Source organism: Pomacea canaliculata, linkage group LG10 (assembly GCF_003073045.1).
Source record: "Pomacea canaliculata isolate SZHN2017 linkage group LG10, ASM307304v1, whole genome shotgun sequence".
Taxonomy (NCBI): domain Eukaryota; kingdom Metazoa; phylum Mollusca; class Gastropoda; order Architaenioglossa; family Ampullariidae; genus Pomacea; species Pomacea canaliculata.
In genome coordinates, this window is record NC_037599.1 from 25,214,203 (window position 1) to 25,234,631 (window position 20,429).

The window sequence follows — 20,429 nt, forward strand, 5'->3', positions numbered from 1 at the left end:
ATTTGGATAGTAGGAAATGGGGTGCTAGGTTTTGTCTTTTCTGTCTGGTTGTAAGAAGCATGACTTCAGTTTTCTGGGGATTGAGGGACATGTGGTTGGATTCAGTCCAAGCCTGGAGCTCGTCAGCGCTCAGCTGTAGGATGGAAGCGAGTGGCTCAATATTTTGGTGGTGAGCGAGATATTAGCAGAGAGCTTAGATATAATATTAGTTCGTGGTGAAAACAGATAAACATTTCACGTGTCTGCTTCGTCAATGTCTTCAGCTTCTAAAGCAGGGAACAAGTAATAATAGTTGAACGTGGTTTTGATGAGCTCATGCTATTTCCTTGAGTAAATTTGACTCTTTCAGCTTTCGATCGATACTACGTACTGTATTATATATTATATCTATCGATACTACTGTATTATGTATTATATCTATCGATACGGGAATGAGTATAATATGGACTGCGTGCTGTACGCACTTCTTGCCACAAAGGCCGCTCCTCAGGTGTGCGCTGATCCTCCTTTGGATCCACGGCGAATACAGCTGGTGTAGATGCAAAATGGAGCATAGCGAGAGGAATTTTAAAAGTAGCTGGCAATACCCGACACTACAGTACTCTGCTCGACTCGGGTAGCGTACACCCGACACTCCAAAGCTTACGTCTGGACATTTCTCTGGAATCATTGATGCTAGTCAGTGAGAACTGGTAACAAGGTGAAATCTCTATCTCTCTATCTACTCGTAGTTTTCCAGAGAAACTGGTGGTTGGTGTAACGCCATGTGTCCGTGTTTCTGTGTACGAATCCAATTGAAAAAAACTGTTTTTGTCGTATCTGTTGCTTCAGAGCATGCTTATTTTTTCACGTCTTTTTATTAGAAGTTAGAAGTTTCTACTCTGCACATTAGATTGTGAAGCAACACTACTACACAGGGTAAACTGAAACACCATAACCAGATGAGACGGACTAAAAAAAAAACCCAGAGAGAGGGCGACATTGGCGGCCGGCAACACCACAAAGTCTCTCCCCCCCTTTCTTATGACCTCCACCTTCCTTTCACCTTCGTGCGACTAGTCTGTAATATTTAATATGTAATGTATTCGCCGCTCCACCACAGGGACGTGCGAGATGCAGGGCAGATGGGCCTAGCAGGTGTCTGCACGTACCCACAGGTTACCATGGGGACTGATTTGTAGGTTGACATTTGGCGAATGTTGACTGTTTGTGAGGAACAGCCATGCGCTCATGTCAAGAAATTGTAGAAAACTAGAACCATGGATTCTAGAATCTGCGATGCATACGCATGGCTGGCTGTTTACCCGCTAAACAATTGTCAGAGGATACAGGCTGTATGTGCTGTGTGTGTGTGTGTGTGAGCAGGTCTAACATTTAGACATCTTGATGTCCAGCTCCTGGGGATGTCCCCCCCTCCACTGACAGCTTTGAGGTGCGTCCCTCAGCAAGAGACCCTGTTGGCACAACTGGTCCTCACACCAGAAAAACAAAGACTGTAACGGCGTGAAAGCTCCCTCCTTGTAAGCACGTGCTTGTGTGTGCATATATATATAATTATACATACAGTGTACTGGGCATTGTTCCTTGAGTAGAACTTACATAATGCGAAGTCTGTTCACTGCTGGTAGAGTCGAACTCTTTTGTGTCGGGCACTAGCACGCTTGCCCCTCTTCCTACACCCACCCATCCACCCACTCACACACAAATAAAGAACAAGAAAGTGCACAAGTATACATACACACCTCAGTTTACTCTGTTGACAACACAAAATTATTTACATTTTCTGTTTTGGATGCTGTCACACGCTGCACCATGGTATCACTATGGTTACCTAGGTACAAGACTGAGGTCAGCTTTACCATGTTATCACTACAGTCACTTGTGATGTTACAAAGTCAGCGCCAGCAACTCAGCACTTCAAAAGTCTCCCCCACACCAGACCACTGAGTCCTAAATGTATAAATAGCTAACAATCAGATGACAACAAAAGTTTCACTCAAGAAGGTTGGCGAACTGGAATCATTAGTGAAATGAAATGCCTTCAGCCTTCTCTCAACACACAAAAATATGAAAAGTGGTGAGTGGTGTGGCTCGCCAGCCATCTGCCTCGTTTACACCTTCATCTGCTGGAAGGAAGAACGTACAAGATCACTCATGCAAAGCGTTCAGACATTAATTTTATTATAAAATTCTCTCCCCACCCCTTCACGCCCAGTGTCTTAGAGAGACAGAGCTACTTGACAACTGCAGACGCAGGTATCGACCTCAGTGCGTACCACTTGTTGACGTCACCGTGGAGAGGCTTCACCGAGGGCACCAGAGCTACGTCACACATTCTGTGCGCCGTGTTTACTTACATCGGTGGTTTCGCGCATGTGGTTGTTATTGGAGACAAGATCCCGAAATAATGGTCTTCGTACTTCGTGGAGTTTGTAAGAGACTTGAACATGACTACAGACTTTAACAGTTACACGCACGCACGCACTCACACACAACTGTCACAGGTGTAGCATCGGGGTGTCGGTGTAAGAGTGTAAGATATACCACCAACACTGATCTATTCATACTGGCAAGATGCTAGACATGGTCACGTGCACACGTGACAGGTGTGTGACTATGAGACAGGTCAGCGTGAATACGTACTGCCCGCTGCACTGTGCTGTGGCAACCAAGACTCCGCGCCACGCTACACACTGTCGTCCACTCGCACCATTCTAGGATTCCAGCCTCCCGGACACTTGGGGGAAGGGGAGGGGTAGGAGGAAGGGAAGCCACTGAGAGAGCCCTCAGAGACAGCAGTGGCAGACACGTGACACATATGGTACATATAAGTCTTGAATACATGCGAGTTCGATCTGGATTGCGAGTGGTCCACTGTCAAGCCTTACACAGTGCGGCAGTCTGTCTTCACAGCAGAGAGGAAAGTAACTGCTGTGAACTGATAAAGTGTTCAGAAACTGCAAGAAATGTTCACAGCATAAAGTCAAGCAGCCAGCTTCTCTCGTTACCATGGATGCGACACAAAGGTGGGGTGGGGTGAGACATGGGGGTGTAGGATGGACCTGCCCTGCTTGACCTGGCTGTACACGTCACCAGGCACGAGGGAGGCCAGCAGCGGGAGACGAAGGCTGCCTGTCCTTTCCTCGCAGGCGATACCAGACAGATCGTCCTCCTTCACGTTAGATGTCCAGACCGACGAGTCGTCTAGCGAACAACCTATCGCCGTGATGCTTGTCTACAAGGGCGTGCAGCCATTTCCTGAGCACATTATGTCACCCAAAGATCACGTGACTGTAGAACGTGTGTTCGCTCAACACTGTATAAAAGTGACACCACCAAAGCCTCTCCCATGCAAGCAATCGCCAGGTGTTCAGGTGCGAGTTAAGCCCTCGACTCGTTCATTCTGTTCACTTCTTTTTGGGTCGCCAGCCCCTGACGAAGTCGAGAATCTTCTTAATCTCGAGGGCGTTGAGGTCCGGGAAGCCCTCCTTGAGCAGCCGCTTGTCGAGCGAGCACAACATGCTGCCGTCGATCTGCTCGTGCGAGAAGCGCAGCACCACGCGGTCCTTCATGCCGATGTACCGCAGCGACCGCGACACCTCCTGCACCGACAGCCCGGAAATGTCGTCAGGAGGCCTCCAGTTGTCCTCCACACTCGTCCTCGTGGTTACACAGCTGAGTGAGTCGCTGTACTCGTTATAGCTGTACTCGCTGTCGTTGTGCAGAACGTACTCGCCTCCCCTGGAACCCACCGAAATGGCCGAGTCGTCTCCCTGCTTCGGGTAGGCGGAGTCGCTGAGCCCCGTCATGGACAGCGCCCGCGGGTACTTGCGGTAGAGGGACTCGCTGTCGGGGTAGCCGATGTAGGTGAAAGGTCGCTGGCTGTACGGGTTGCTTGCGACCCTAAATGCGGGCCCTAAGTGTGGCGAGTCAAGGTACCGTGCCCGTTCTCAGCGCCCTCTGCGTCCCATGGCCCACATCCAGTGGACGCCACAGTCAGCGCGTGGTAAGACCTCATCTCTGGGTGGTACGTCATATCCGGAATGGCGGCGCCTGGGTAATTTGTGTGGGTGGATGACGAGAACAAACTCTGGCTGTCACCAAGGCTGCTGGTCTGGAACAGCTCCTGCAATGCTCCTTGAGACTTCCGCAGGTTGTGCAACCGAATTGTTGCGTTGGCATCCACCTGGTGGTTCCGACCCTGAGACCTTGACCTGTACCTGCTTCCATGGGTCGACCTCGTTTCCAGGTCGAGATTTTCTAAAGAGGAGCGAGTGAGACTGCCGTGAAGCACGTCATTAGCACGAGTCTGATGTAAAGAGTCTGATGGCCACGGGGCGGCGCTTCTCGTGTCCTTCACCTTGTAGCCGTACAGCTGTGACGTACTTCCGGTCCAGTCAAGCGCAGTGATCGTGCCGTAGGGTCGTTCCTGGATATCCTGTTCAATTTAAATTCTTTAAAATCCTCGTCAAATCGACAATAAAGTAAGGGAAGTGGAAAAAAGGTTGGAATTCACGTAAAAGTATTCCAAAGGGACTTGGCATACGAGCTTAATATTACGTAAGAGAGCGTGTGCATGTGTGCGTGAGTGCGTGTTGATGTGTGCATGTCAGTTAAGACGGTGCTTATGGGTCAAGTGTCATAATAACACAGGCGGAGGTCGGTCGGTTGAATATAATGTGCACATCAGTTTGAAGAGAGGAAAGTGTGTGTGAGATAGTGTGTGTGTGTGTGAGAGATAGTGTGTGTGTGTGTGAGAGAGATAGGGTGTGTGTGTGAGATAGGGTGTGTGTGTGAGTGAGATGGTGTGTGTGAGTGTGATAGTGTGTGTGAGATACTGTGTGTGTGTGAGATAGTGCCTGTGTGTGAGATTGTGTGTGTGTGAAATAGGGTGTGTGTGTGTGAGTGAGATGGTGTGTGTGAGTGTGATAGTGTGTGTGTGAAAGAGAGAGACATATTACCAAACAAAGGCACTACCTGTTGGTTTGTGACGTTGCGGAGGTCAGTGAGGTTGTCAGGGGGCACGCCCTCAGTGACGACAGCGCCCCGCGTGGGAAGCTCGCTGCGACATTTTCTGTAGCGCGCGTGTTGCGGACCTGTGGGTGGTCTGCATCTGATGTGCACGTGGCTGGGCGGCCCGGCGCTGACGCTGGTGGGCACCATGTAGCCGTCCTCCTCACCCTCCTCTTCATCGGCCTGCCCACCCGGCGTGGGCTCGCTAAGCGCGCGGGAAGGGGGCTTGGGAGCGGGGGGCAGGTGTTCGTACAGAGAGTCCCGGGAGCTGTTGGTGCTGGTGCCAACTGACGGCACGGGCGAGTGGGGGGTCTCTACGGGGATGGGGGGCAGGTCGCGGGTCTGAATGCTGCTCGAGCGGGCGGCGGTGGTGCTGCCGTAGGGCGACTCGCTGGAGGCCTGGCCTGGGCCGCAGGGTGTGGTGGTGGGGGCAGCTTTGGTCTCCCCGTCCTCTCCCTCGCCGTCCAGCCCGTTGAAGAAGTCCTCGTAGCTGAGGTCGCTGCGCACGATTCTCCGGGAGAAGACGTCATCAGCCCTCAGCTCCTTCAGGCGCGCCCGCTCGTGCCGCGCTCGCCGCACACTCAGGATGTCCAACAGCCCCGTGGACTTGGACTTTTTCAGTTCCTTGGGCGCTCGCTTAGGCAGCGCCACCTGCAGGCCAGCAGAGTCAGCATCTTTGGGAGGTGCTTCCAGCGAACCACTGCCAAAATCCTTTAGGTAGTCGCCCGTGAGCGGCTGCGGGCGCGTGGAGTGTACACTCTGTTTCCGTCTGGGCATCCCACGCTGAAGCACCAGGTCTTTGTCCAGGGTCACCTCCACCTTTTCTACGCCAGGGTCTGCGATGAGGCCGTTCTTGGCCACCCGGCTGACGAGAACCAGTTCCTCCTCTCGAGATCCCAGCAGCTTGAGTACACCCTGTGAACAATGCAATCAGGAACTGCCTCACGACACCGTGTGAACTGTGCTATGACAAACAACTTCACTACACCGTGTGAACAGTGCAATGACAAACAGCTTCACTACACCGTGTGAACAGTACTATGACAAACAACTTCACGTGATCACCAAGTTCAGGTAATAAAGGTGCCAGTTAAAATTTCAGGACCAACGAACGCTACTCACCTGCGGGCAAGAAGCCTTCTCCTTGATGCTGGCGTGGATGAGCTGGACGTTGACCGGCAGACCAAAGGCCATGATGAGGTCCTGCAGTTCATACACCGCATCATAGTTGGCCAGCAAAGCATCGCCCACGGGGCTGAAGACACCAGACATGATGAGTGGGATCATCACCTCGCGGCCCTCCATGTCGAAACACTGCAGGTACTTGAGGTCCTGCTCCGGCCTGCTCTTAGACTTCGAGGACTTGAGAAGACGCTTGAAGAAACCCTTGTTGTTGCCTGCCCCGCTCCGGCCCTTCTTGTTGTTGGTGTTGTTATTGTTGTCCATGTAGACCATACCTGTTGTGAGGACCTAGGGACGACATAGGTCTCAGTGACAAGCGGATTCATGAGAAAGAGAGGATACGAGAGAAATAGGATACACACCACAATGACAAGATGAATGGAAGAAAAAGAACATCAGACAAAGAGAAGAAGACAGAAGGAAGATACATCAGAAGAACAGAAGGTGTCAAAGTGTCTCAGAGATGAAAGGTTACAGGACATGCCCAGAGGTCAACCGTGTCAGCAAGATGCGCTACAGCCAGCGAACCACTAGTGACGTGTGTATGGATGGTGATGACGTCATACCTCGCCCGGGCGGATCTCGTGCGGCATCCAGCACGTGGCGCCATCTTCGATGGACAGTTGGTAGCCGACGGTGGACGTGCGCACCAGGAAGCGGCGAGGTTTGACACTGGCGATGGCGCCCACCGTGTCGAAATACTCCACCGGCCGCCCGTCCTCCGGTACAACCTCGAACCAACCTGCACATCACGTGACAACATAAGGCAGCGCCTCCTGGCGTAAACTACACACGTTATTCACCATGACAGGGTGGGAAGTCCATTTACAGGCACTGGTCAGTCCATGGTCAGTCCATTTACAGGCACTGGTCAGTCCAAGGTCAGTCCATTTACAGCCACTGGTCAGTCCCTCTAACGGTGTTGTCGTTGATGTGCGTCATCACCTAACGTCAAGAATGAGGAGTCTGGTGTCACACACACCACTTATCTCCCTTACATGTCCAGCAGGAAGCGGACAGACGGACAGGAAGACGGACAGACCGCCCACAATAACTGAAATAAAATTATTCCAGCCCACATAATGCGCGTGCGTACACACACACACACTCACTCACATGCACACAATCTAATAAGACATGAAAGTCGTGCATTATTTCCCCTGGTGTAACGGGTGGTGGGAGCTACACGGGTACGAGAGTATAAATGCCACCGGCAGGGATGGGTAGCAGCATCCTTTGATGCGAGAAGAAACTGATTTTTATTGAAAGATGTTTTTTGAGGGGTATGGGAGTCTCTCAATGGTGACACCAAGGTCTTGGATGAAAGATGTCAGCCGAGCCGCCGGCGAGTCTGTGGAGCAGACTGTTGACTGAAGTGAGCATTGTCAACACACGTGGGGAGATCGGCATGCGCGAGACCACATCGCTCTTTGTGCTCGAGAGTTGAGCGAGACATGACAACGGGCTCTGTAAATGTCGGGCGTCCCTTGGTCAAGTGATTTCCACGACGGGTTAAACCGACACAGTCTAACCTAGACACTCCGTTCCACCCGTCTACTTACCCACACATCCTCTGTTCTATCCTACGCCTTTAACACATGAATTCTCACGAGAAGGTCGGAGCATCCCACTGCCCAAGTCGTAAATGCCCCCAAATTCAGCCAGGAGATGCGAACTGTACACCTTCATTATTACCCTGTTCTCATGTTGCCGGTTGGATGCTGCCTGGGGCTGCCTGCAAAAGGTCCCCTGTGCGCTCAGCAGAAACGGGTACATGATTTAGCAGAGTGGTAAAGGCAATGAAAGGAACGGACTCTATTCTCCATGTGTCTTAGATGTAGGGGACCACTGCAGCCAGGTCATGGGACTCTGAACTTTAACCTTTCAGCATGTGTGTAGGAGGGAGAGGGCGCACGCAGGCATGTCCTCCACAAGTTTGCGCAGGACGGGCGTACGAGTGAACTTTGAACCTGGTCATAAAAGAACTCCCGACGTCTAAAGGGAGATGCGTTGTTTCAATGCACACAGTCCAGAAGGGAGGCGGAGCTCTGGGGGATAAAAGGACGGTCGATCGTTTGCTAAACACACGCTAATCGCTGGCTTCAATAAACCGCACAACCGCCGCAAACAGCAGCCTGGCTATGACGTCATCAACGGCAGCCCGCCAGCATGCCAATGGCCGCCAACCGCCACCACAAAGCTCGCCAGGATCATCGCCATCTTCAGACAGATTCGCCATTTCTTGTTGTGCACTCGCTGCACTTAGTGCCAAGACAGAGAGGGGACTGTGAACATCGCGAGGTGACTGTGAACATCGTGAGGTGACTGTGAACATCGCGAGGTGACTGTGAACATCGTGAGGTGACTGTGAACATCGTGGTTTAGTGTCAAGTTGCTGTGACTTGCCAAAAACACACACCACACCGAGAAAGGAAGTTCAAGGCTGCTGACCATCCTCATTGTGAGTTTATGTCCAGCCTAGCTTGTACACGAACAGTGTGCCGGCCATGTCTACAGGCCAGTTTATATATACTCACCCCCCCTCACACACACACACACGTGCTATCTACTCACACCCCAGAAGTCCTACTGATACCCTGGGAGCTCAGTGCCCGCTGTGGCTGTAGGTATAAACCTACCTCAAGGAGTAAGGTTCTAGGATTCAATATTTTATTCAACACTCCAAATGTCTCACCTGGGTGATCAAAAACAGCCGGGTGGCCACATTCATTACAAGGGTGGACAGGAGGAGCCTGGGTGGTTAGTATTCTACACAAGCTTGGAGCTGACTGAGCACCCACACGAATTAACTGACATACGGATGTTGCGACAGGTGAAAGTGTGTCAGACGTGCAAACTGCACATATACCTTCCTCTCTCTCTCCTCCCGGTACAACTCAGTGTTCTTGACCATCGCACACGTACAATACAGAAGGCACTGCGCATGATACACGTGCAACGAGCGTCCCACCAAGGAGTCCGCGGAGCCTCCTTACAGCCGCCGTTTGTCGAGAGCTAAGGTCACTGGACGCGCTCGCTGACAAACTTGACACAGTTACTGTACACACAAACAAGCCAGTGATGACCCATATACCCCCTTCCCCTCCCACCGGCATGTTTATGGGAGGGTCTCTTTCACGTGGGATGACGCGCAGCGTCCGTGAAAAAATCTCTCGCCAACCTGCTCCAGTTAAGGGCTGGGTGTTCTCAATTCGGATCTTGTCTCGGGCATGCTTTTCTTTCCCTGCTGTAGCCCTTGTTTACAGGGCCAGCAGATTACTTGAACATGCATAGCTGCTGGTGGACAACAATGACCTCCCCACCCCCACCTGTGATGCTCTGTACTTCTGCCTCCCGACACCTCCTCACGCCTCCTTCACCCCTCCTTTCCAAGGCCCCGTCAAGCGTGAAGCAGAACAAGCTTGGTCAGCAGTGGTCAGACTTGTACTTGTATTACTGGACTGCTGGCAGACGATTTTTTCCAGTGAACTGCTAAAACGAGGCAGGAGACTACAAAGCTTCCGGTTTGGTCACATTCTTTGTTTACGCTCGCCGAGACTAACAGCGGCGAACTTCGCAAGAGGCTGAGCGTTGGTCTCGGCAGACAGACAGCAGTCCACCTGTACATGTCTATGGTCAGACAGAAGATCATGGCGATCAGCCGACAGACAGCAGACTGGTGCTCATCTACCTGCCTCTGTAATCTTGTCTATTCCTTGCCAACCAAGGGTTGTCCTGCACTCCATGACCACAGGAATAGCTTGTTACACTCTGAGGGCAGCTCAGCTCGGCAGAAGTCGTCTGCTTTGCTAGCCACGTCAGTTCTTACGGGAGGCAGGCTGGTGTCTGTGTGTGTGTGTGGGAGTGGGCTATGGTGTGGATGTGACTGGATGATGAAAGGTGAGTGTACTCGGCAGGCGTGAGCCTCTTCATTCTGACCGCTCCTTCATCCAACACATTGCCGCCTGCGTCCCTAGCATGAGGCTGAGATGGGAAGGGGGCAGACAGGGGAGGGGGTAACACTTGTCTTGAATGATGATGAGAGGTCTCGTGCACCGCGCGCTCCCGCCTGTCGGAAAGTGAGGGGTGCGTGGGTGGTGGGTGCGCACAGGTTTTTTTCTTTTTGGTGTCTCCATAAATCCAGCATCTCCATCTACTCAAATCACACAAGTGTGAGCTACACTAACAGACAGAATTTTCTAGCCACAAACTCATCAAAACTCTTGAAAGATGGAGAGACAAAAAGTTGTCACAAGACTCCCGCGTGCGCAACCACACATGTGCAAAGAAGCCATATACAGAAAGACCCAAAACAATTAGTCAACATTGCTGTATACACACAAACACACACGTCCCAAGACAATAAGTCAACATTGCTGTAAACACACAAACCCACGGACACACGTACACACATATATGCACGTCCCAACACAATAAGTCAAGACCACTGTATACAGTTGAAGAAATAAAATCCAACAGTAATATAAATGAGAACACAAAGACGACAAATAGAAAATGCGTGACGATGACAGCAGAAGGAAGAGCAATGGCTAAAACATGGGCAAGCTTGAGAATCGGCCAACTTCACCCCCACCACCACTGACAGCCCTCCATCCCACCTGCCTACTGGCCCTCGCCAGGCTGAGCCCAACTCATACACGGCCGCCATGTTCCCAGCATGCACTTCAAACTGTGCGTGACTTTGACCTTGGTGACGACAGCTTCCAGTCCACACCGGCCAGTCCGGCAAACAAACACAGATATCTGTCAACAGGTCGGGGACAAACTCATCCTCCCACCAAACACGCCACGTCAACTGATGCGTGTCTTGGCGCCGCACGTGACTTTCTGGGGGAAGGCGTGGAATCGCGCGCGGGCTGAGGTCGTGAGTGTTCTGACTGCTCTCTGGACATCAGCTGGCATCAGCCCTCCACCTGCACACCCCGCAACGTCTACCCCATGTGTTTGTAATGGTGTAATGTGTCTGTCATGGTGTAATGTCTCTGTCATGGTGAGCTTGAAGTCAGACTTGGGTGCATCACGTGACGCAGTGGTTCTTTGTGATCATGTATGGCTGTATGTCCCTCTGTCGCTTTGAACAAACTTGTTTCTCGTGTTTGACAAGGTTGTTGTGTCCCGTGTGTGTCCCGCAAACACCGCCGACAGGTATTGTGGCAGACTATAGCAGGACACAGCTGTGTGTGACTGTGGGACTGTGTAGTCGTGTAGCAAAGCTGTTGGTCACAGACAGGCAAGCTGTAAATATTTACCTGTCGCTATCCTCAGCTCTTAATACGACCAGATACACTTAAACTGTCACCCACCTGACATGATTAATGTCAGCAAAATACATTTCAAGTACTTCCTACAAGCTCGCAGGGTGGTCCGGTGGCGCACCGACAGATAAAATCACAGAGTAGGTGAATGAAGGAGGAGAAAAGAGGATAAACACACTGACTCAGGTCCGAGTGCCGCGCTGGGTGGGTGGAAGTGGCGGAGAAGTGAACACAAGCTACACATTGAAGACTACAACACGTGGTGTAACATGAGTGCCACTGACATCTGGGAAACAAGATAAAATCTTTCTTGCGGAGCCTCCCTGATGTGTTCACGGAGCTTGGAACAATTTTATTTGTGTAAAAACAAAGTTTTTATGTTTCAATGGACCGCAGTCAATGGTCAGCGGCTGCAATAACAGATGAGTTCCAAGGGTTGGGTAGTCAGGAGGACGTAGTTGCCTCTCACAAGTCCCACCACCACCACCACCACCACCAGCAGGACGAGCATCAAACCAAGGAAGGGGGGGGGGAGGGGCTTTTGTCCGTTGTTAATTCCGACCTGATCATTGCCTCGGACGATCATCAGTCTTAGCCGTCAGAAGCTTCAACGACGACTGCAGCACCTGCCGCCACAGACCTGCACAACGACTTCGCGTGGGGAGGGCGGGGTGTCAGCGACAGGTCATGAATGGTCAGCACGTGACAGTTACAGATCTGTCAGTGAGGCGAGAAAACTGCTTTAGTTGTAGGTGTATGGATAGAGAGACGACTAGCTGAAGGTGGATGGGCTCATCAAAATAGTTTGTTCAACCACAAACTTGTATTACTGGACTGCTGTCAACTGCTAAAACGAGGCATTAGACGACACAGCTTCCGGTTTATTCACATTCTTTGTTTAGGCTCGCCGAGACTAACAGCGGCGAACGTCGCAAGAGGCTGAGCGTTGGTCTCGGCAGACAGACAGCAGTCCACCTGTACACGTCTGTGGTTCAACTAGTAAAGGTGTATAACCTTCTGAAAAACACTTAAAGGTGAACAGACTAATGGAAAGATTGATGATCGATTGCTAGGTAATAGGTTACTACTCAGTGACTTGCATCAATTGGTGCTGGAGGACAGGCAAGTCTTCTACGACAGGTTCCCTGACAAAGCTGTGAGGATCATCTACGACAGGTTTTCTGAAAGAGTGGGAAGACTCTCCTCCTCTCTTTGGTCTGCCCCCATCGTCCCTGCTTACACGACTACCAGCCAGACGACCTTCGTGCAGCAAGTGCATGCAGACAACGGGAGGGGTTACACAAATGACTCCTGCATTGCTACTGAGGCTGGACGAGAGCGGGCGGACTCTGCTACCATTCACTGGCGATCACAAGGGTTAGGGTGAAGGGGTCATCATCCCCAACTTGTCCACCAAACTTTACCGCAAAGAAGGTTGGGAGTGCGGTGCTTCTAGCCATGGACTCAGGTGACTTGAGGAGGAGAAAGCGACTTTCTTACGGTCGTTAACACGATCGTCTGCTCGCCTGATTGTGCGAGGACAGTGCGGTGACACCAGTTGTTTACCGGACATAGGATTGTCCCCAGAATCCGGTGACAGCGACCCTTTCAGCCCTACTGTTGTCTCCTAAGCTGCCAGCACCTCCAGCCGCTTTGTAAGGGCGCACCGCGCTTACTGGCATTTACACAGACAGGTAAACACAGGTAAACACACTGCACGGTTTGCCAGGGCCTCCCTCACCGCCTGACCACCAGGTGCTAAGCAGCTGTTAAGATCTTCCAGCCCCAGCTTAGCACGACTTCAAGTGTCGCTGTCAGAGGACTGAGGTGTGATGGAGGGGTGCTCCATATCGTCCTTGTTATCTAGTTGCATCTGTTTTGACAAACAATTGCTTGGCTCCCAACACACCCATCAAAGGACTTGGGTATATGACTGCACCTCAACACCACAACGGTGTACAACTCTGTAGACGGGGACACCTCGGGCGGCAAGGATTTAGAGACGAGGACCTAGGGTAACATGATTAGACAAGACAGTAACTGGATTAAGATTAAGATAAAACATTAAAGACTTGTAACAGAATGTAATAACAACTGATTCAGATGGCACGTTTCCCGGCCGTTAAAGACAGGCTGAAAGTGTTATAAAAAAATAAAACTAATAATAAGAATAATGAAAACTGGTCTCAAAAGCAAAGAGACTCGTGTCCATCACATGCCGACTGAAGTCTGGTGCAGTTTGTGTGTATCCTCCATGCCAGACATCGGTAGCCTGATCACTTTAAAAGGTCATCACTTTGGAGCAGCAGACATCAGGTTGTTTCGCCCAATTAGTCCGGTCATGTGTGCTTGTCAAACTGGAGGCAACTGCCTGCAGGTAAACTACTTACAGTGAAGATCAAAGAGCACTCCAACCTTCCCGAGCAGGTGCTACTAAGTTTCCAGTGGCCTCCTAGTGTTTAAAGGCCACAGCAAGTCAACCTGTCGATTACTCTCCCTGGAGCACAGCAAAGTTCAAATTGCTTGCCACTCACAGCCGACAAGACATCGAGGACGGAACGAAGTCAACTTCAACGTGAGAGCATTTTGAGATTGAAAGGAAATATATTTGAGTATCAACATATTTCAGTATAAATACCGCGTGCATTTAGCTCTTGGTCAAAGGTCATGTGGCTGAGCCTCGGTCATTATTGTGTCTCCTCCCTTGTGCACGCGCTGTCCTGACACTGGACCGATGAGCATGTGACCTGTGGTGGTGGTGGTGCGGTCTGTGGTGGTGGTGCGCTGTATAAATCACACCTTCTTCTTCTTATTATTATTAAATTTGAATGTACATTTAAAGCAGATGACTTGCCAGACAGGACGGCTCCTACAACACAACTACAAACAACAATGCAGCTACACAGTCAACATAAGTACAAACAACACAGTCAACACAACTACAAACAACAATGCATCTACACAGTCAACATAAGTACAAACAACAATGCAGCTATATAGACAAGTACAGACTGCAGCTTTCTCTGGCTAGAGAGCCGTCAACAAAATACGGGGTCACTAAGGTGAACTCTGCTGATGTTCCAGTTGGCAAGCCTGAAGTCATTGGTCTGCTCTCCTCCATGTGTGAGGATGCAGCTCACGATCTGGCAATAAATGTGTGGAATTCCAAGCTTTTGGCAGCAGGAGTGTGTACCCTCGATGCACAGCTTGAAGTTTGTGTGCAAGGCGCGGGTGTCCGGGGACGTGGACAAGTTCCACACCGCCAGGGAATCAAGAGGACATCGCCATTGACGCCACTACGCCAAGCACTGGCCATCGGGTGCAAGACTCCCACCGGAAGTGGATAACTGCAGCTGTCTTCTCCAGTCACTGCAGGCAACATCTTCATGAAACATGCCATCAAGGAATCTGATGCTGCTTCCGGTCACTTTTCTGGGCTGTTCCTCCCATCATCGTAATGTGAACCAACAGCAAGCAGATAAGAGAGAAAGAAAAAGTGAACAAACGAAAAACAAACAAAAAAGTGAGTGATAAAAGAAGTAAATCAAGAATGAATAAAGATAAACAACTAAGCCAGAAAAGATGACATGTGCTCTCTACAAAACGATTCCAAGAAAAGTCCGACTTTTGTCGGGGATAATAAAGAGCAGGAGACACAAGACAAAGCAAGGAGACGGATGTGCCAGGCACAAAGGACAAATCTTTCGCTGGCGAGGACATGCGATGTGTTTGTTGACGAGGTCACATCGTCTGACGACTGAGGCCGCACCTTTCCATGCGCCTCTCCCTCCAACACCAAGAACCAACATCGCAGTCTTCAACGTCGACACAATAACCAACTACCAATGGAATGGAGAAGATATCTAAATTATTTTTAAAATAAAGCATCTGTAACACCCTTGTAAATATTTAGCGATGACAGTAAATGTTTCTCATGTTATCTCCCATGTAACCCTCAAAGCAGCTTCTAGAAGCTGAAGTATACACACACTATTTGTGAGACAGACACAGAGGTGAGTGGACAGTGGACAGTGGACAGGCTGCAGTTGATGTGGTCTCTAACGAATGTTTGCTCGCGCGTCCGGCGACATCTTTGATGAGTAGTGTTTGATATCTCTGGGGTCAGCACGGTGTGTGTTTGTTGAAACTTCAGAGACCACGACACTGAGCACTGAACAACATCAAGATGAGGTACAAGATAACAGTGGACAGGAGGTACTATAGACACACTGAACAACATCAAGATGAGGTACAAGATAACAGTGGACAGTGAGGTACTATAGACACACTGAACAACATCAAGATGAGGTACAAGATAACAGCCAGAGGACAGTGAGGTACTATAGACACACTGAACAACATCAAGATGAGGTACAAGATAACAGTGGACAGTGAGGTACTATACACACACTGAACAACATCAAGATGAGGCACAAGACAACAGTCAGTACAGACAGTGAGGTACTATATATAGACAATGAACAACATAAAGATGAGGCACAAGATAACAGTGGACAGTGAGGTACTATATATAGACACTGAACAACATAAAGATGAGGTACAAGATAACAGTGGACAGTGAGGTACTATATATAGACACTGAACAACATAAAGATGAGGCACAAGATAACAGTGGACAGTGAGGTACTATAGACAATGAACAACATAAAGATGAGGCACAAGACAACAGTCAGTACAGACAGTGAGGTACTATATATAGACAATGAACAACATAAAGATGAGGCACAAGATAACAGTGGACAGTGAGGTACTACAGACAATGAACAACATAAAGATGAGGCACAAGCGTAGAATGTACAGTAATATGAAGGCATGTAGATGCTATAAAGAGTGTCAGATGGAGTCGTCACATGACGGTGAGCATGACAGACAGTATCACAAAGGAGACCGTTACAGACCAAGATAGGACACACACTGATTACCACTGAAGAGGTTCACTAACGCCTTCATTTCATGATCGACTTTCGAGAAAAAAATAGGTGTAGAGGTTTTATAGGCGCACACCCATACTCTCCAAGCCAATTATCCACATTTCTGTATTGACTGTAATTTCTCACACACACATACACATGCATCTCACCAGCGTGCATTCAGACATGGACACGTCAGCTGACCACAGTCTTCACCACAGTTATGCAAATGATGTCGAGGCTGGAGCTCATCGGTGGCGTGTTATCTGACATCTTAACCCTACACAAGAGGTAAGAGGAGGAGGAGAAGAAATGAGAAGACTTAGATGAAGACAACGAAGAAGACTTCGTAATGCAAATTACGAACACGTGTCAGCTCACTTCTCAAGGAGACAGCCATTATGTCTGACTGTGCACGGTCGGCGGTAGCCACCATTCTGTGGGAAAATGTAGCACGCTTCACTTACTACAGCCTCCTGTCACTCAGGTCAAAGGCTCTTGGTAAGTATTGCCTGACTGCAGTAGATAAAGTATGGGAAAAGTATGCCAGCAACAAAAGACAGTTTGCAAACATCTAGCCTCCTATTCACGGGGGAGCTTCGCCCTGACCTCGCTTTAGTGATTTCAGACTGCGACATGCCGTGTGCACTGACACCCTCCTGGTGGAGACTCTACCGGGGGCTGACAAAGTGACAAAGCTCTCTTTCTCTAGCACACACACACGCACACACACATACACACAACTACCACCACCACCATTCAACATGCTCCATTACTTTGTAAATCCTGCCCGCAGCCCCTCCTCCTTGTAATCTCCGGTGCCAACGGTCGCTGTGATCTCTACAAATACCTTCACACGTACACGCGGACCTGCATGAGGGGGCCACAAGAATGCACCCAAGGCTACAGCACATTTTCATATGAACAGCTCACAATATACTCAAGGCTACAGCACAGTTTCATATGAACAGCTCAAAAGCCACAGAAGGAGCCACAAACCACCGCTAACTTCTCAATGAACCACACACCGCAATGTTCGCTGACACTGGTACTACAGCAGCAGGACTAGTACCCCACTAACAACACTGGTACTCCAGCAGCAGGACTAGTACCCCACTAACAACACTGGTACCCCAGCAGCAGGACTAGTACCCCACTAACAACACTGGTACTCCAGCAGCAGGACTAGTACCCCACTGACAACACTGGTACTCCAGCAGCAGGACTAGTACCCCACTAACAACACGGGTACTCCAGCAGCAGGACTAGTACCCCACTAACAACACGGGTACTCCAGCAGCAGGACTAGTACCCCACTAACAACACTGGTACTCCAGCAGCAGGACTAGTACCCCACTGACAACACTGGTACCCCAATACCAGCAGTGGTAAGACTGGTAACCAGAGTGTGTAGGAGGACATGCAAATAACGGGTATTCAAGCACGTGCGGGGTATTGATCGGGTACAGCGCTGCAGCAGTCAACAGCAATCCTATTTCCGGTAAACACTTCTTATTGAGGGTCTCCTACACACACACACACCATGATAAAGATGGAAAAGGCCGGAGGGGGGGGCAGATAAACCCCCAAACCGATCGTAAGAGATGGAAAGCTATGGTAGAGATGTGCAGCAGGGCACAGCAAGGTAAGCGTCCCTCCGCCGTTGGTCTTCAGGTTGACCTGTCTGGCAGCCTTCACGGGTCAACCATGTTCCCACAGGTTCTGGAAACATCACTGGTGTCGTGTGTAATAAACCCTTCTCTTCTGTCTGGTTGGTTAGCTTGAATTTCAGACCAACCAGCGGTTTGTCTTTCGACAGAAGCAAAGGCGGTTCCCCATTTTTATGTCAGTACCGACGGTTCAATAATTAACAAAAGTTGGCGGCAAGATAAGTGTGGGGGCTGTGCACACTACAAAGGCATGGAAGTCTGTTGTCTATGGTGGCAGGGTGCGGCGATGGCTGGTGGCGATGATCTGTGTTGTGTAGACGCAGGAAATGTATTTACATGAGTGTATGTGTTTGTACGCGTGTCTCTCTGGACTACACTTGAAACCATTTCAACAGTAGAGAATAGGAAGTAAAGAGTGGAGGGCAGAAAAAGGAGAGAAGAGAGTGGAGAGTAAAAAAAGGGAGTGTAGAGTAGAGAATAGGGAGAATGGGGAGTGGAGAGAAGAGAGTGGAGAAAATAGTGAGAAGAGAGAGGAGAGTGGAGGGTAGAGAGAGGGGAGTAGAAAGTGTAGAGAAATAGGGAGAGTAGAGAGTGGGGAGTAGAAAATAGGGAGTAGAGAGTGAAGAGTAGTGTAGAGAGTGGGGAGCTGACAGTGGAGAGTAGAGACTGTTACCTGATAAAGGGATTGGAAGGCAGTGATAGCGACATAATGGGAACAGCCCTCACAAAAGCTGATATCACAAAAGATAAGAATGGGTTCCAAAACCTTCCTCCTCTGTCGCCATAATTTAAGGGGACAACCTTTGCCCTTTATCTGTACTGCTTAACCTGTCTCTCTCTCTTACATATTCGTAATCCAACTCACACACACCTGACCTCACTGAATGCAGCACAAGGGGACACTCGAATTTCGATTTACCTTTGAAGCTTGCTGGCACCTCTACCTGCTCGCCTGACACAATGTAATCGTGCTGCCGTTTCTCCCACTGAAGCCTTCGAGCAAAGACGATCTTTCGTCGCCGCAACTCGTGGATTTGGATGATGTTGTTGTCGTCGGCTCCACTCAGCGGCAAGAGCCTCGATAAGTCTCCACTCTTAACCCTGGCCACGAGCGGCAGGCGGAAGCTAGCGATGATGTCTTTGAGGCTTCTCACTTTCTCCTCCCAAACCACATCGCCAACAGCGGCGTCCGACGAGCTGCTGTACACGCCACACGACCCCTCGGGGGTCTCCTCCACTGGTGCCGCCATCTTGACATACCCTGACACCCTGACGCCAAGCAGTCGCTAGGGGGTGACGGATCCTACCCGACACAGCACACAAGTCACCCACGACCAGCAAGCGATAACCTGTGCCATGAAGTCCACGTCAGGAGATACACAGTGTCACACCATTGCAGACGACACTACTTCGGGTGGTTACCAGCCGTCTGTCACAAGACAACCACATCGTTCCAGATCGACAGTCTCCAACAGGTGTTTAAAGCATTTCCCTGAAATAAAATGCTCAAAAGCGGTCGTAAGACCACAGGTAAACACTAGGTACTTCCCAGTCTGTCGATGTAAAAGGTCAATATCCAGTCTCTGCCACAAATTTCATTGACAAGTTAAAAAAAAACCAACTCAACAGGTCTCTTCTTGCACACTCCTGCGATGTGTCCGGCGTATGTGCCACAACAAGCTCCTGCAGTCACTGATCCAGTCCCAGGACACACGAGGCACACACCGTGAGACTACCTGAGAGGCGGACATTCCAGGCCAGGTGTGCCAGCCTTGGCCCGGCGACGTGTAGCGCGCGACAACGCGAGTGCGAGCTCCTGTCGGCCGCCATTGGCCGTTACAGACAGCCGGGCTCAGCAGACGACAAGCAGCAGGCCAGCAGCTAACGGTCTGCAGCAAATGCAGGTGCTCGAGTCCATTCTCTGACAGATGTACAAGCTAACTGCAGTTCGTAATCCCGGCAAATAATTCCCCTATGCACAGGATCGTTCATTACAATTTATTGTCCCTCGATCCGTGTGTAATGTTTGTGAAAACGACGAGCTGGGGTCGATGGATTTCCAGGAATACTTCGCTTGTTGACATAACGCGCAATCGCGGATTATGTTGATTAACCCACAGTTTAATTTGACTAAGCAACGTTGATTAAACCAACTCCAAACTGCCTTTATTCATTGCTTATAATATGCTCGAGTCCCATTCTCACCAGGTGAACATGTTTTGCAGTCGACGTTTTCGGTGTACTTTAAACTTTCTTACTGATTATACTGATCTCACTGCATGTGTGCCTCAACTTTTCTGATTTCAGCGAGAAACGACGAGCTAGCACACGTATGCACGCACCACACACATACACAC

The 20,429-nt window shown here is 50.1% G+C and overlaps 1 protein-coding gene across 1 annotated transcript; it reads right to left on the minus strand.

The window, feature by feature from the left end:
• Positions 1-1,729: 1,729 nt before the first annotated feature.
• On the minus strand, positions 1,730-20,394 carry LOC112573994. The gene is given in 6 exon segments (XM_025254760.1): positions 1,730-3,916; positions 3,919-4,438; positions 4,978-5,928; positions 6,136-6,483; positions 6,762-6,937; positions 18,992-20,394. Coding segments are annotated over 6 exon segments (2,835 nt in total). The 5' UTR covers positions 19,323-20,394; the 3' UTR covers positions 1,730-3,407.
• Between the last annotated feature and the right edge of the window lie 35 nt (positions 20,395-20,429).